The 13585-nt window shown below is 45.1% G+C and overlaps 2 protein-coding genes and 1 pseudogene across 2 annotated transcripts; 2 read left to right on the forward strand and 1 right to left on the reverse strand.

The window, feature by feature from the left end:
- Positions 1 to 349: 349 nt before the first annotated feature.
- LOC127785807 (probable mediator of RNA polymerase II transcription subunit 26b) lies at positions 350 to 1197 on the reverse strand. Its single transcript, XM_052313196.1, has one exon. It carries the CDS (start codon positions 1169 to 1171, stop codon positions 350 to 352), a length of 822 nt encoding a protein of 273 aa, XP_052169156.1. The 5' UTR covers positions 1172 to 1197.
- A 293-nt stretch (positions 1198 to 1490) lies between these two features.
- Positions 1491 to 2321, forward strand: LOC127785808 (probable mediator of RNA polymerase II transcription subunit 26c). Its single transcript, XM_052313197.1, has one exon. The coding sequence runs from the start codon at positions 1491 to 1493 to the stop codon at positions 2319 to 2321; it is 831 nt and encodes a 276-aa protein (XP_052169157.1).
- A 2506-nt stretch (positions 2322 to 4827) lies between these two features.
- LOC127786281 (uncharacterized) lies at positions 4828 to 8119 on the forward strand (annotated as a pseudogene).
- The last annotated feature ends 5466 nt before the right edge of the window (positions 8120 to 13585 follow it).

Genomic DNA, 13585 nt, shown 5'->3' on the forward strand with positions numbered 1-13585 from the left:
TTCAATACAGCAAAAGTTATTTAGCTGCCGAGACCTTAACTCAAAAACAATGTTTCTGCAATAATTCATTGAAACAATCACATTCTTTTAACACATCCATCACACTGTTCATTTCAAAACATCCGCATGTATTTCAGATTTTTGAAAAAATACATTGTACATTGATGGAAACATCTACATCAGCATCAGATGTTTTGCACAATAGAATAATCTCTTAACTGAATATTGGCAACGATGCATGTAACAGATCAAAAGTTCAAAACCATCTACATGAGCATCAAAGAATCAAAGGATTCATGCTTGATCTGAGACAATTACACTAGTGCAGCACCACACTACGGATCAATGCTCATGCAGCTCTACACATCCGTAGCGGAGGCGCCGCGGCGACCGCCGGGGCGATGCGCCGCCGCGGCTCGACCACGGCGACGGGACGCCAGTTTTTCACCTTCTTCCTCGGCGCGTCGATCACCTGGATCATCCTCTGCTTCTTGGCGGACGCGGCATCCTCGTAGCCCTCCTGGAGCTTGCGCTTCGCTGCCGCAAGCTTCGCCTCGTCCACGAGCGCCGGCGCCTCCTCGCGCTTGTTCGATGCCGTCTTCTTCGGCGGCGCCGTTGGCGCCGGCTTTTGAGCAGCCGGCGGCGTGTTTGCCTTCTTGGCGCGATCGGCCGCGGCGAGTGCAGAGGCAGTCTTGGTCGGCGGCGCCGGCGGCTTCCTGGTCAGGTGTTCGTCGACCAGCGCCTTCCAGTTCTTGTAGAGCGCGGCGGCGAGATCGCGCACCTGCTCCAACGAGTGCTTCCTCAGGCCGCTGATCGTCTTGCCGATCTTGCTCGCCTCCAGCGTCTGGAACGTCATCGGCACGGTTTGCAGCGCGCGGAGCAACTCGAACACGGTCTTCTCCGACGAGTTGGAGGTCGGGCTGCCGTCTTCTCCGATCTCGAGCTTGCTCTTGATCCTCTCAACCTCCTCGCCGGAGCCGGAGACCACGGCCATGGCAGGTTTCTTGGCGCGTCGGAGTTCTTGCTCATCGCAGAGCCGAAACATATCCTCGAACGGGATGTCGCGGCCCGCGAGCTCCATGGTGGCGAAGCTGATGGCCTCGTCGAGCTGCTCGGCTCCCATGGAGCGAACCATCTCCCTCACCGCCGACTCTGCCTCTCCACCGGCCATGGTAGCGCGCGAGCGCGAGCGAGAGAGATCGCTCAGATTTCGCTAGTGGCGTTGCAGCAATGCAGCTTTGCAGGAATTGGGGATGGTTGGCACCAAATTTTTAGGGAAAAGGGAGGACGAACACGGTGTCTCTCCTTCTCAGATTCGAACTCATGGCGGGGCGCGGACTCCGACTCCGACTCCGACTCTGACTCCGATTACGCGGGAAAACGCGTAGTCGATTTAGCGCTAATTCGATCACGCATGCTCATCCAAGAAACAGAGCCGCGAGAGGAAGCAGAGCACTTGCTTGGAACCGATCTCTCACTGCGTTGCTGCCATGGCCGCCGGCGGCGAGGCGATCCCGGAGGAGAGGTGGAAGGAGCTGGTTCGCTCCTTGGGAACCGAGCAGCTCGTCGACGCCATCTACGTCGCCATCGACGATCTGTCCGCGCGCGAGCGCGACACGATCTCGCCGGAGCTTTGGCGGCGCCTCGGCGACCGCCGCGCCGCCTACAAGAATCCTTTCGCACGCAATGGATTGGGCTCCGGCTGCTCCGCCGGTGAGGACGAGGTTGAGAAGATCAAGACCAAGCTCGTAGCCGTGGTCGGGGAAGACGGCGGCAACCCGAGGTCCGACTCGTCGTCGTCGGAGGCCGTGGTCGAGTTGCTCCGAGCGCTGCAGGCCGTGCGGATGACGTTCGAGACGCTGGAGGCGAGCAAGATCGGCAAGGCGATCAGCGGCCTGAGGAAGCACTCGTCGGAGCAGGTGCGCGACCTCGCCGCCGCGCTCTACAAGAGCTGGAAGGCGCTGGTCGACGAACACCTGACCAGGAAGCCGCCGGCGCCGCCGACCAAGACTGCCTCCGCTCTCGGCGCGGCTGATCACGCCAACAAGGCAAACACGGCGGCTCCGAGGAAGGCAGCGTGCAACAAGCGCAAGGAGGCGCCGGCGCTCGCGCCGGAGATGGACGAGGCGAAGCTGGAGGCGGCGAGGAAGAAGCTCAGGGAGCGTTACAGAGACGAGGAGACGGCCAAGAAGCAGAGGAAGATACAGGTGATCGACGCGCCGGGGAAGGCGAGGGAGCGACCCGCCGTCGTCGAGCAGCGCGGCGTGGTCCGGCGCACGGTGGCGAGTCACGCTCCGGTGGCTGCTTTTGTCCGGGCGTAGATGGTGTTGTGGTGTGGTGGTGTAATTCTTGGATGAATACTACTCCACTCTGCTTTGCTTTCTGTAGATGGATGATTTCTTTTGCAAGTTCAGTCGTCCTGAATGCAGAGTAATTTTTTGATGTAATAATGTACAAACTTCAGGTGTACTATGTATTACTAAGTCAGGTTATGTGAATTAAATAGCAAGGCAGTAATGAACAAAATTCTGTTGTATGTGGTTTCAGAAAATCCAGAAGCAGCCCATATTGTGTACTCCCTCCATACTCGTAAAGGAAGTTGTTTTAGATAGCGACACGGTCACCAAAACACAACTTTGACTTTTTGTTTCTATAAAATATTTATTGAAAAGTAATATATGCATACTTTTATAAAAGTATTCTTCAAGACAAATCTATTCATATAATTTTGAGAATTTTTACCATCCTTTAGTATGGGTTGGTACCAAATCTGGACCGTCCACTGAACAAGATCGGATGGCTCAAAACAGCTGGTACCAGCGCATCCATGTTTTTTTTGGGGTACCGACGGAACGAAATTTGGGTGGAAGGGTGAATTTGTCTTTTCAGCATCAGTGGCGAAGGGGATCGAGGAATCAGGCGTAGCCCTAGACTGCGGACGCGGAGGCATCAATGGTGGCGGCAGGTTGTGGAATCGACGCCCGGCGTGCACCTCCATCACGGTTCATCACTGGCCACTTCCCCGGCCACACCAACAGCACCATCAACAACCACTAGCACGTCGTCCGCGCCCGCTGCTCCCTCGAGCACTCCAGGCTCCTCGATAGGGCCATCGCCACCGTCTCGCCTTACTCCTACTGCACCGGCAGCCAGCTTGACTTCGGCAGGGGCGGCGAATCGTCGGACGCACCCCATGGCTCCCTGTGCATTGACTTTGGTTGCAGCGCCGGCGTGTCGGTGTTGATCAACAGGTTATCCTCATCGTCTTTCCCTGCATTGTTCTTTAGGTACTTCACCGGCGCGAGCTTTGACACATCCATGTATAGCGGCTACAATAGCAAGCAGATGGCGTTGCCAGAGACCATGGTACAACCGCGTTCATACTTAGAGGCGCTAGTGAGGCAAGGAGTTAGCGTTGGCTTCTTTTCTTCATAGCTCATCGTACCCTTGCCGATTGAACGACCGGATTTTATTTGGTGACTGGCGGTACCAGTACCGCCCGGTACTAATTGCTGAACGGGAACAGACCTCTATAATTTTTATATTTTCAAACTCAACAACTTGAGAGTTATTCATGATTTATATTTCCCAAGGTTTGACTTAAACATTGTCCTAAACGACTTTCTTTACAAGTTCGGTGGGAGTATTAGAACTTCAGAGAATGTACATATGACTTGGGCAGACTGTGTATCCTGCATTTTTGCAAATATCTATCTGAGTATATCCCTAACTGGTTATTTGACTTATTTGGCCACAACCTGAGCATATATTTTGCTGAAATGCAAATACATGAAGTAATAGTCACAACCAGAGCTTTCGTGTGGCTATCATTTTGGTCATTACATTAGCTTGTTCGTGCCAATGTATGTTTGCATGTTGCATGAACAGATTATACATTTTTTGACAACCTGAATACTAACCTATGGATTTAATGGCATTTTGTACCTTCAAATCTCATATCATGATAATTCATTTCTCTTTCTCTGTAATAAGAAGGCAGCTTCTGAAAATTCGGACGATTGGAACTGACGGCCGCTCAGGCTTTATGCCACCAGCCTACACTAGTGGAGAAACCATCTTTGGTTGGTCGGCCGAAATCCACAATAGTCCCGGATCCATTTAAAACCGGATCTTTAGTCCCGGTTGGTGGCTACAATAACACCAACCGAGACTAAAGATCATCTTTAGTCCCGGTTGTAGAGATGCCAGACGTTGTCAGGGCCCTAGGATCTTTAGTCCCAGTTGGTGTTACCAACCGGGTCTAAAGATCACGGCGATCTTTAGCCCCGGTTGTTAACACTAAAGATCCCCCCTTTATATATGCCTTTTTCCTCCTCCAGCCCGAGAGCAAGCTTCAAAATTTCTCAAAGAAAGAGGAGAGGTCATGTCAAAATTTCTTGTGAAATTTTTTTAGCGATTATATACAAATCGGAGGTGTCTAAAAGGTTAGTACCTACATCCTCCAATGTTTTTTTGTTGTTATATTACTTTTGGAGCTATGTTTCACACAATTTTTTTTGTCTCCAAAACTTTGTTGTAAGTTGATGAGAGAGAAAATTTGTGTGGGGAAGAAGAATATATAGAAATTTTATTCTCATAGTTTAAAATATGATGAAAATTAATCTTAAAAAATAGAAAACAAACTAAATTGAAAATTAAGAGAAGTACAACATTAATATTAGTTTAGAACTTCAAAAATTGTTAATAAGAATTGCTTGTCGAAAGAGTTTTTAATTATTTTATCATTACTGTTTGACTGTCATTATTGTACGAAAATTTATTTATGTTCGATATTTTTTTCATTTCATGTAGATGGATCGGCAATGGATGTACATTGACCGGCGGTCCAAAGAGTTTATCGAGGGCGTGCATTATTTTTTGAGAGTGGCCGAAGCTAACAAGCGTAATGGTTTTATTTGTTGTCCATGCAATAAGTGTAAGAACCAGAAGGAGTATTCTGCATCCAGGACTATTCATTTGCACTTGTTTGAGTCGGGGTTCATGCCAAGCTATAATTGTTGGACATCCCATGGTGAGCAAGGGGTTGAAATGGAAGAAGATGAAGCGGAGGACGAGAACATTCCCGGCTGGGCTCAGTACACTGGATTTGAAGGAAATCAAACGGGCGAGGTGGACTTAGATGCTGGCGATAACGACGCTGCGGATGATCTTGGTCAGATGTTGCAGGACGCAAAGGAGGACTGTGAAAGTGAAAAGGAGGCCCATAAATTGGAGCGGATGTTAGAGGACCATAGAACGTCGTTGTACCCAGGTTGCGAGCAGGGGCACAAAAAGTTGGATACCACTCTGGAGTTCTTGCAATGGAAGGCGAAAAATGGTGTTAGTGACAAGGCATTTGGCGATTAATTGAAACTCGCCAAGAACATTCTTCCGGAGGGAAACAAATTGCCCGAGACAACATACGAGGCTAAGAAGATAGTCTGCCCTCTAGGACTGGAAGTTCAGAAAATTCACGCATGTCCGAATGATTGTATCCTATATCGCGGTGAGGAGTACGAGAACCTAGAAGCATGCCCTGTTTGTAAAGCACTACGATACAATATTAGACGAGAGGATCCAGGTGAAGTTGACGGGCAGCCAACAAAGAAGAAAAATCCTGCTAAGGTGATGTGGTATTTCCCTATAATACCACGGCTAAGGCGTTTGTTCAGGAACAAGGGGAATGCTAGAATGATGCGTTGGCACGCTGAAGAACGTCAACAGGACGGGATGCTGAGACACCCCGCCGATGGTTCGCAGTGGCGAAATATCGACATAAAATTTAAAGACTTTGGAAAGGACGCACGAAACATACGGTTTGGTTTAAGTACGGATGGCATGAATCCTTTTGGAGAGATGAGCAGCGGTTATAGCATTTGGCCCGTTACGATGTGTATCTACAACCTCCCCCCTTGGCTATGCATGAAGAGGAAGTACATAATGATGCCGATTATTATTCAAGCCCCAAGCAACCTGGTAATGACATCGATGTGTACCTAAGACCACTGGTCGAAGATCTTAAACTGTTGTGGAAAAAGGAAGGTGTCCCCGTGTGGGACGAGGACAAACAGGAGGAGTTTAATCTACGAGCGCTGCTGTTCATAACCATCAACGATTGGCCTGCACTTAGCAACCTTTCCGGGCAGTCCAACAAGGGGTATAAGGCTTGCACTCACTGTATGGATGAAATAGAAAGTACGTATCTTAAGCACTATAGGAAGGTTGTGTACATGGGTCATCGTCGATTCCTTGCTGCAAACCACCCGGTACAAAAGAAAGGCAAGCACTTTGAACATAAGGTGGACCACCGTACGAAGCCTAAATATCGCAGCGGGAAAACAGTGTTTGCTATGGTTAAAGATCTTAAAGTAGTGTTTGGAAAGGGGCCTGGAAGCTAGCCTATAGAGAGCGAAGATGGTCACGCGACGATGTGGAAAAAGAACTCTATATTTTGGGAGTTACCCTATTGGGAATTTTTGGACGTCCGCCACACAATCGACGTGATCCACCTCACTAAGAACATTTGCGTAAACCTTCTTGGCTTCCTAGATGTATATGGAAAGTCAAAAGATACACTGGAAACACATAATGATCTGAAGCATATGGAACAACGCGGCGACCTTCACCCGGAACCAAAGGAGAAAGGAAGCCATTACTTGAGTCCAGCCAGCTACACTCTTAGCAAGGCAGAGAAGGAAAGTATGTTTGAATGCTTGGAGAGCGTAAAGGTACCGTCTGGATACTCCAAGAATATAAAGCGAATAATAAGCACGAAGGAGAAGAAGTTCACAAACCTAAAGTCTCATGACTGTCACGTGTTGATGACACAACTGCTACCAGTTATAATAAGGGGTATCCTTCCAGACAATGTCCGGGCAACAATAACAAAGCTATGTGCTTTCATGAACGCAATTTCGTAGAAGGTCATCGATCCGGATAGATTAGAAGCCCTTCAGAATGATGTGGTGCAATGTCTTGTCAGTTTTGAGTTGATATTTCCACCTTTATTTATCAATATAATGACGCATCTGCTTTGTCACCTTGTCAAAGAGATCGGTATTCTCGGGCCTGTGTACCTACACAACATGTTTCCTTTCAAGAGGTACATGGGCGTTCTGAAGAAGTATGTTCGTAACCGTGCTCGTCCAGAGGCAAGCATCGCCAAGGGGTATGGAACAGAGGAGGTCATCGAATTCTGCGTAGAATTTATTGAAGACCTTCGCCCAATCGGGGTACCTGAATCACGCCATGAAGGGTACGGGGAAAGGGGACTCTCGGAAGGAAAGCAATAATGATGGTAGACAACAATTTATTCCGTAAAGCCCATTTCACGGTTCTGCAACAATCTTCATTGGTGGCTCCTTACATCGAGGAGCACTTGGCTCTACTTCGCGCCAGAAACATCGGTAAGTCTGATGCATGGATTACACGGCATCACATTGATACTTTCCCCGCGTGGCTACGACAACATCTCTTGGGTAACGAGACGATTAACCAACAACTGGCCTTCCTAGCGAGGGGACCATCTGGCTCGATCGCGACATTCCAGGGATATGAGATCAATGGGTACACATTCTACACGAGAGCCCAGGACATGAAGAGCACGAACCAAAACAGCGTTGTTCGTATCGATGCCATGGGACACGATGGAACAACTGGCACGTATTATGGTGCCATCGAGGACATATGGGAACTTGACTATGGTCCTCTCAAGGTCCCTCTGTTCCGGTGCCAATGGGTTAGGTTGACTGGTGGAGGCGTAACGATTGATGACAGTGGGATGACAACGGTTGACCTTAACAAGGTTGGATACTCGGATGAACCTTTTGTCCTTGCCAATGATGTAACGCAAGTTTTTTACGTGAAGGACATGTCTAGCAAAGGAAAGAAGGGAAAAGGGCCTGAGGAGCCGAAGCGCCACGTGGTTCTCCCAGGCAAAAGAAAAATCGTGGGAGTAGAGGACATGACTGACGAGGATTACGATCAGTTGGATGGGCAACCCCCTTTCACGGTGACGATTGACTCTAGCATCCACCTATCAAATGAAGACACCCCTTACTCACGTAGCGATCGCAAGGAAGGAACAATAGTGAGGAGAAAGTACGTGCGGTCAACCGTCACCGCCGATGTATTGCCGTAATTGTTGTATACACGATGTAAACTATTTTGGATGTATTGAATATCCATATAAATCAATTGTTGTATGGCATATGTTAATTATGTATGATTATTAAAATTTTTAACAAGTTTAAATCATGCATATGCTAGTTATATGCTAGAATTTTTAACAATCATGCATATGCTAATTATATATGATTATTGGAATTTTTAACAAGTTTAAATCATTCATGTGGTATTTACATATGTTAATTAGAATTTTTAACAATTTTAAATCATGCATATGCTAACTATATATGATTATTAGAATTTTTATTAATTTTAAATCATGCATGTGGTATTTACATATGTTAATTAGAGTTTTTAACAATTTAATATCATGCATATGCTAATTATATATGATTATTAGAATTTTTAACAAGTTTAAATCATTCATGTGCTTATTACGTATTATCCCTTAATTTACTACAGAGAACAATAATTTTTCGAAGTAATTGTCATTAATTTTTCGACTTTAAATAATTTTAATGCATTATTTACTATTTTAGAAACACATATGTAATGAAATTCAATACTCAATGCTATTATCTGTAGTCCCGGTTCTTAACCCTAACCGGGTTTAAAAAGAATTTGGAAATAGCGGGAAAATGTCTTTAGTCCCGGTTGGTGAGAATAACCGGGACTAAAGATATCTTTACTCCCGGTTCGTAAGAACAACCGGGACTAAAGATCTTATCTCTATTCCCGGTTGTTCTCACCAACCGGGAGTAAAGATATCTTTAGTCCCGGTTGTTCTCACCAACCGGGACTAAAGATCTAGGGGTATATATATTCCCGATGCGCGCCCTCGTCTTCTCCACCAACACTTAGAAGTTTTTTCCCCGATCTCGGCTTCTTCTTCGCCGCCACTGCCTAGGGCATCCCCGCGCCAACGCCGCCGTCGTATCTCGCCGTCATCTCGCGGGCGTCGTCGTCGCCGCCTCCGCCGCCACCCCACCTCTAGGGTGAGAGCCGCCGCCGCCTCCCTCTCTCTCTCGACCTCGATCTCTCTCTCTCTCTCCAAACCGCCGCCGCCTCGATCGTTGCCGACGCCGCCGCCGACGTCAACGTGGCCGACCCCGACTCCGCCTCCCGCTGATGCCGACCCCGACCTCGATGCGGCCGCCACCGCCAACGACGTCGCGCCGGCACTGCCGACGACGCCGACGCCACTGCCACGCCACCACCCCCGTCTTGGCACGCTACCGCGCCACGCCGCAGCCACGCCGCCGCTCCGCTGCCGCCACTGCTGCCCCGTCAGTGAACGAAACATGAACTTAACGAGAACGCAAACATACGTACGTGAACGAAACGTGAACTTAACGAGAACGAACGTGAATGAACATACATGAACAAACGTGAACGAACGAATGTACGTGAACGAAACGTGAACTTAACGTACGTTAACGTGAACGAAATGTGAACTTAACGAGAACGCGAACGTGAACGAAACACGAACGAACGTGAACCAAACGTGAATGAAACGTGAACGAACGTGAATGAAATGTGAACGAAACATTAACGAACGTGAACGAACATGAATGAACGTGAATGAAACGTTAACGAACATGAACGAAACATGAACGAACGTGAATGAAACGTGAACGGTCGCCTTATACGACACTATGTGAAATACAATATATGGTACTTTGCGTTTAGACTAATACATTTTTTTTATGTTGCAGAAAAGACGTCGTCGTCGTCGTCCCTCAAGCCGGAGTGGTAGCTAGCCCTCGAAGGAATTCGCGCAGGCAAGTGATGTAAAGATATGATTGTTAAATTTTCAAATTGAATATATATATATATATATATATATATATATGTATATGTATATATAGGGTAAGACTATTCTACACCCAGGGTATAGAATAACTATCCTACACCCCCTACCCTTCTCATCCCGTACCACTCCCTCCCTCCTCCCACCCTCCCAATCCCCCCTCCTCTCGATCTCTCGTGCTCCCCCTCCCACCCTACCGATCCCCCTCCCCCCTCTCTCTCTCTCTCCCCCTCCCCCTCCCCCTCCCCCTCCCTCCTCCCGATCTTTCTCTTTCTTTTTTTTCTGTTTTTTTTCTTCCTGAAACATTTTTTATCTTTTCTAGAAAAATAAAAAAATAAATTGCTAAATTCAAGACTTGAACCCATGACCTCATAGTTCAAAACACATTCTTCTAACCAATTCATCTAATGATGCTATTTGTTTCAAGAACTTTGTGAGAAACTAATATGATTATCAATTCTAATATCTTTCACTACCGAAACTCATAACATGTTACTATGCTCCAGTAATAATATTGTTGTAAAAGTACAGTAACACGTGACGTTACTGTAGAACACATAGGACATTACTGCACTTTTGGCAGTAACGTCGTAGTAAAATTGTAGTAGACCAGGAATCGAAACAAAAATATATGGGTTAAAGCCTCACATACTAACCATATACTTGTTACTGTACAAAAGTAGAAGTGTTACTACATAATAGGTGCATGTTACCACTCCCAAGTAGCTATGTTACTACACGATAATCGTAGTTTTACTATGTCATTTTTACAAGATGAAGATCGAATAGGTGGGCTATAGGTAAGTCTGTAGGTGGCTTTGAGTGAGGTCTGATTGATGTAGGAGTGTTTTGAACAATTTTATACATTTGGTAAAACTATGTTACTGCATGTATATACCCATGTTACTACAAATTACATATTCTGTTACTGCATATGGAGTGGTAAAGTTCAAAATGTCAATATTTGAAAAGCAATATCTCACAAGATATGCATTATTTTCTAAAACCGTTTTCACAATGATAGTATAGTGTTACTGCATGTGGAGGATAGAACTTCAAAATGCATCTACATACTCCCCTCCTCAAGAAACCGTTCTTCCTCCCTCTTCTTAAGAAAACCGGTCTTCTCCCTCTAATATAGTGTTACTGCATGCATGTATATGACATTACTACACTTTTGACAGTAATATTGTGGTCAATTGCAGTAAATCAGGAATTGAAACAAAAATATTTGGGTACAAAGTCTCAAATGCTAACCGTATACTTGTTACTACACAAAAGTAAAAGTGTTACTGCACGGCAGATACACGTTACCACCTGACAGTTACACATTACCGCATATTTATGCAGTAACACTATCAAGAACTGCAGTAAAACACTTTGTTACTGTAAAACATATAGATTGTTACTGCACCATTGGTAGTAACATTGTGGTGGAATTGTAGTAAACCAGAAATCAAAAGAAAAATATGGGTTAAAAGTCTCACATGCTAAATATACTTGTTACCGCACAAAGTGGAAGTGTTACTACATGGCAGGTACACGTTACCACATGTTTATGCAGTAACACCATTCAAAAATTACAGTAAGACGCATTGTTACTACAAAACTTATGGTCTTTATTGCACACTTACAGTAACGTCGCGATGAGATTGTAGTATTGCATGACAGATGGTAGTAACGAGTAGTAATGCTATCTAGTATTACTACTTGTGAAGAGTTAAGATCCAAAAAACCCAAGCTTCGAATAACAATATCTCTCATGTGATGTATGATTTTTTTAAACCGTTTGCACCATGATATTAGAAAAAAAGTGCTTATCAAAAGTAGATCCGTCATGACTATATTTCAACTAAATTTGAATATTGTTACTGAATGTAAGACACAACGTTACTGCACGATGGCTGTCGCGTTACTGCACCGTTCCGCGAGATGAGAGCTGAGAAGAGGTGGGTGCTGAGGGGAGTTGGTAGGCGGTTTGCCCGGGCTTTGACCGATGTGGGGGTGCTTTGATTGACCTTTGACTGAGATAGGAGGTGGGTTTAACCCTTGGGAGGGAGGGGTGGTATAGAATAGCTATTCTATACCTCGGGTGTAGAATAGTTTTTCTATATATATATATATATATATATATATATATATATATATATGTATGTATTGAAACATATATATATATATATATATATATGCATGGTTTATATATTTATATAAACCATGCAGCAACAAGGCCATGCAAATAAAAAAAAAGGCAGCTCGATCTTTAATCCCGGTTGGTAACACCAACCGGAACTAAAGATCGATCTTTAGTCCCGGTTATTTCACCCGGGACTAAAGATAGCGATCTTTAGTCCCGGATTGATAGTCCTGGTTTGAAAACCGGGACTACAGGAGGTTACCAACCGGGACTAATAAGGGTTTCTCCACCAGTGCTAGCACTATACACTATGGATGTGTAGAGCGTTGTGTATCTTCACAAGCAGTAGTGTCCAGTAATTTTTGATGGTCTCGTCGTCTCCTCGGCACGAGGGATTAGCTATTGTTTTGTGGTGTAGAAACACGGGCTCATAACAATCATACATCGTGTATGTAACGCGGCCAATGACATAGGTTTTCAGATACTTCACAAAACACACATCAATAGAACGTATTAACGCCAATCTACTCTGCTCCCGTTCTTTTCTCCAACAAGAGTTGTATGAAAATTAAGATTTTTGTGGCACGCTTTTTAAACTGCTAAACGATGTGTTTCGTGTGAAAACTTTCTATATGAAAGTTGCTATAAAATATCATATTAATCTATTTTTCATGTTTGTAATGATTAAAACTCAATCAATCATACGTTAATACCACCTCGTTTTACGTAGAAAACTTAATCTTTATCTTCGGGAGAAAAGAACACCACCAGAGGTAAAAATTACTCTAGAGACATCAATCTTGTGCCACGCGTGCACACAACATTCTTTTTTCTTTGAGACTCGAAGGAGATGCATGTAAAAAGGAAATTTGAAGTCGATGCCAGCTTGAGCTGGTTTTGTAATAGTCAAATTTGGTACCATACTAAATTTACACCGTGTTTAGTTCTAAAGTTTTTCTTCAAACTTCCAACTTTTTCATCACATCAAAACTTTCCTACACACACAAACTTCCAACTTTTCCATCACTTTTTTTTTGAAATCAGATCAACTTGCATTGACCAGGCTTTTTAAGAAAGCCGAAAGACATACAAAGTCTTGTACAGAAAAAGTAAAAAACAAACACATAGCAGGATAACCAGCAGCAAGGCTGGGGACAAGCTTCAGCACAGCTCACGAGCAAACCAACTAGACCCTGAGAGAAGCAACAAAAACCTAGACATCAGACTGGCCAAACAGCCCACAAAAGTCTAAATATCTATAGGAAGATTACAGGGCTTCGGCCGATTGAGTTTTTTCATCAGCAACTCGCACCACCTCTTCATAGTTACTTGATCATCTTCCTTTAGCAGAAGGCACCAGCGTTGTACAAAAGATAAAGATTTGTAAGCAACCTGCAAAGGAGACTTCACCAGAATATTTGAAAAAACCCAATCATTCCTCGTTAACCAAATAGCCCAGCATACGCTTGCAATAAGCATAACCCAAACCTTCAGAACTTTATGCCCCTTCATCA

Source organism: Oryza glaberrima, chromosome 10 (assembly GCF_000147395.1).
Source record: "Oryza glaberrima chromosome 10, OglaRS2, whole genome shotgun sequence".
NCBI classification, from domain to species: Eukaryota; Viridiplantae; Streptophyta; class Magnoliopsida; order Poales; family Poaceae; genus Oryza; species Oryza glaberrima.

Bases quoted from the DNA above. Each gene is read 5' to 3' on its own strand.
- LOC127785807 (XM_052313196.1), bottom strand. From the start codon at position 1,171: ATGGCCGGTGGAGAGGCAGAGTCGGCGGTGAGGGAGATGGTTCGCTCC.
- LOC127785808 (XM_052313197.1), top strand. From the start codon at position 1,491: ATGGCCGCCGGCGGCGAGGCGATCCCGGAGGAGAGGTGGAAGGAGCTG.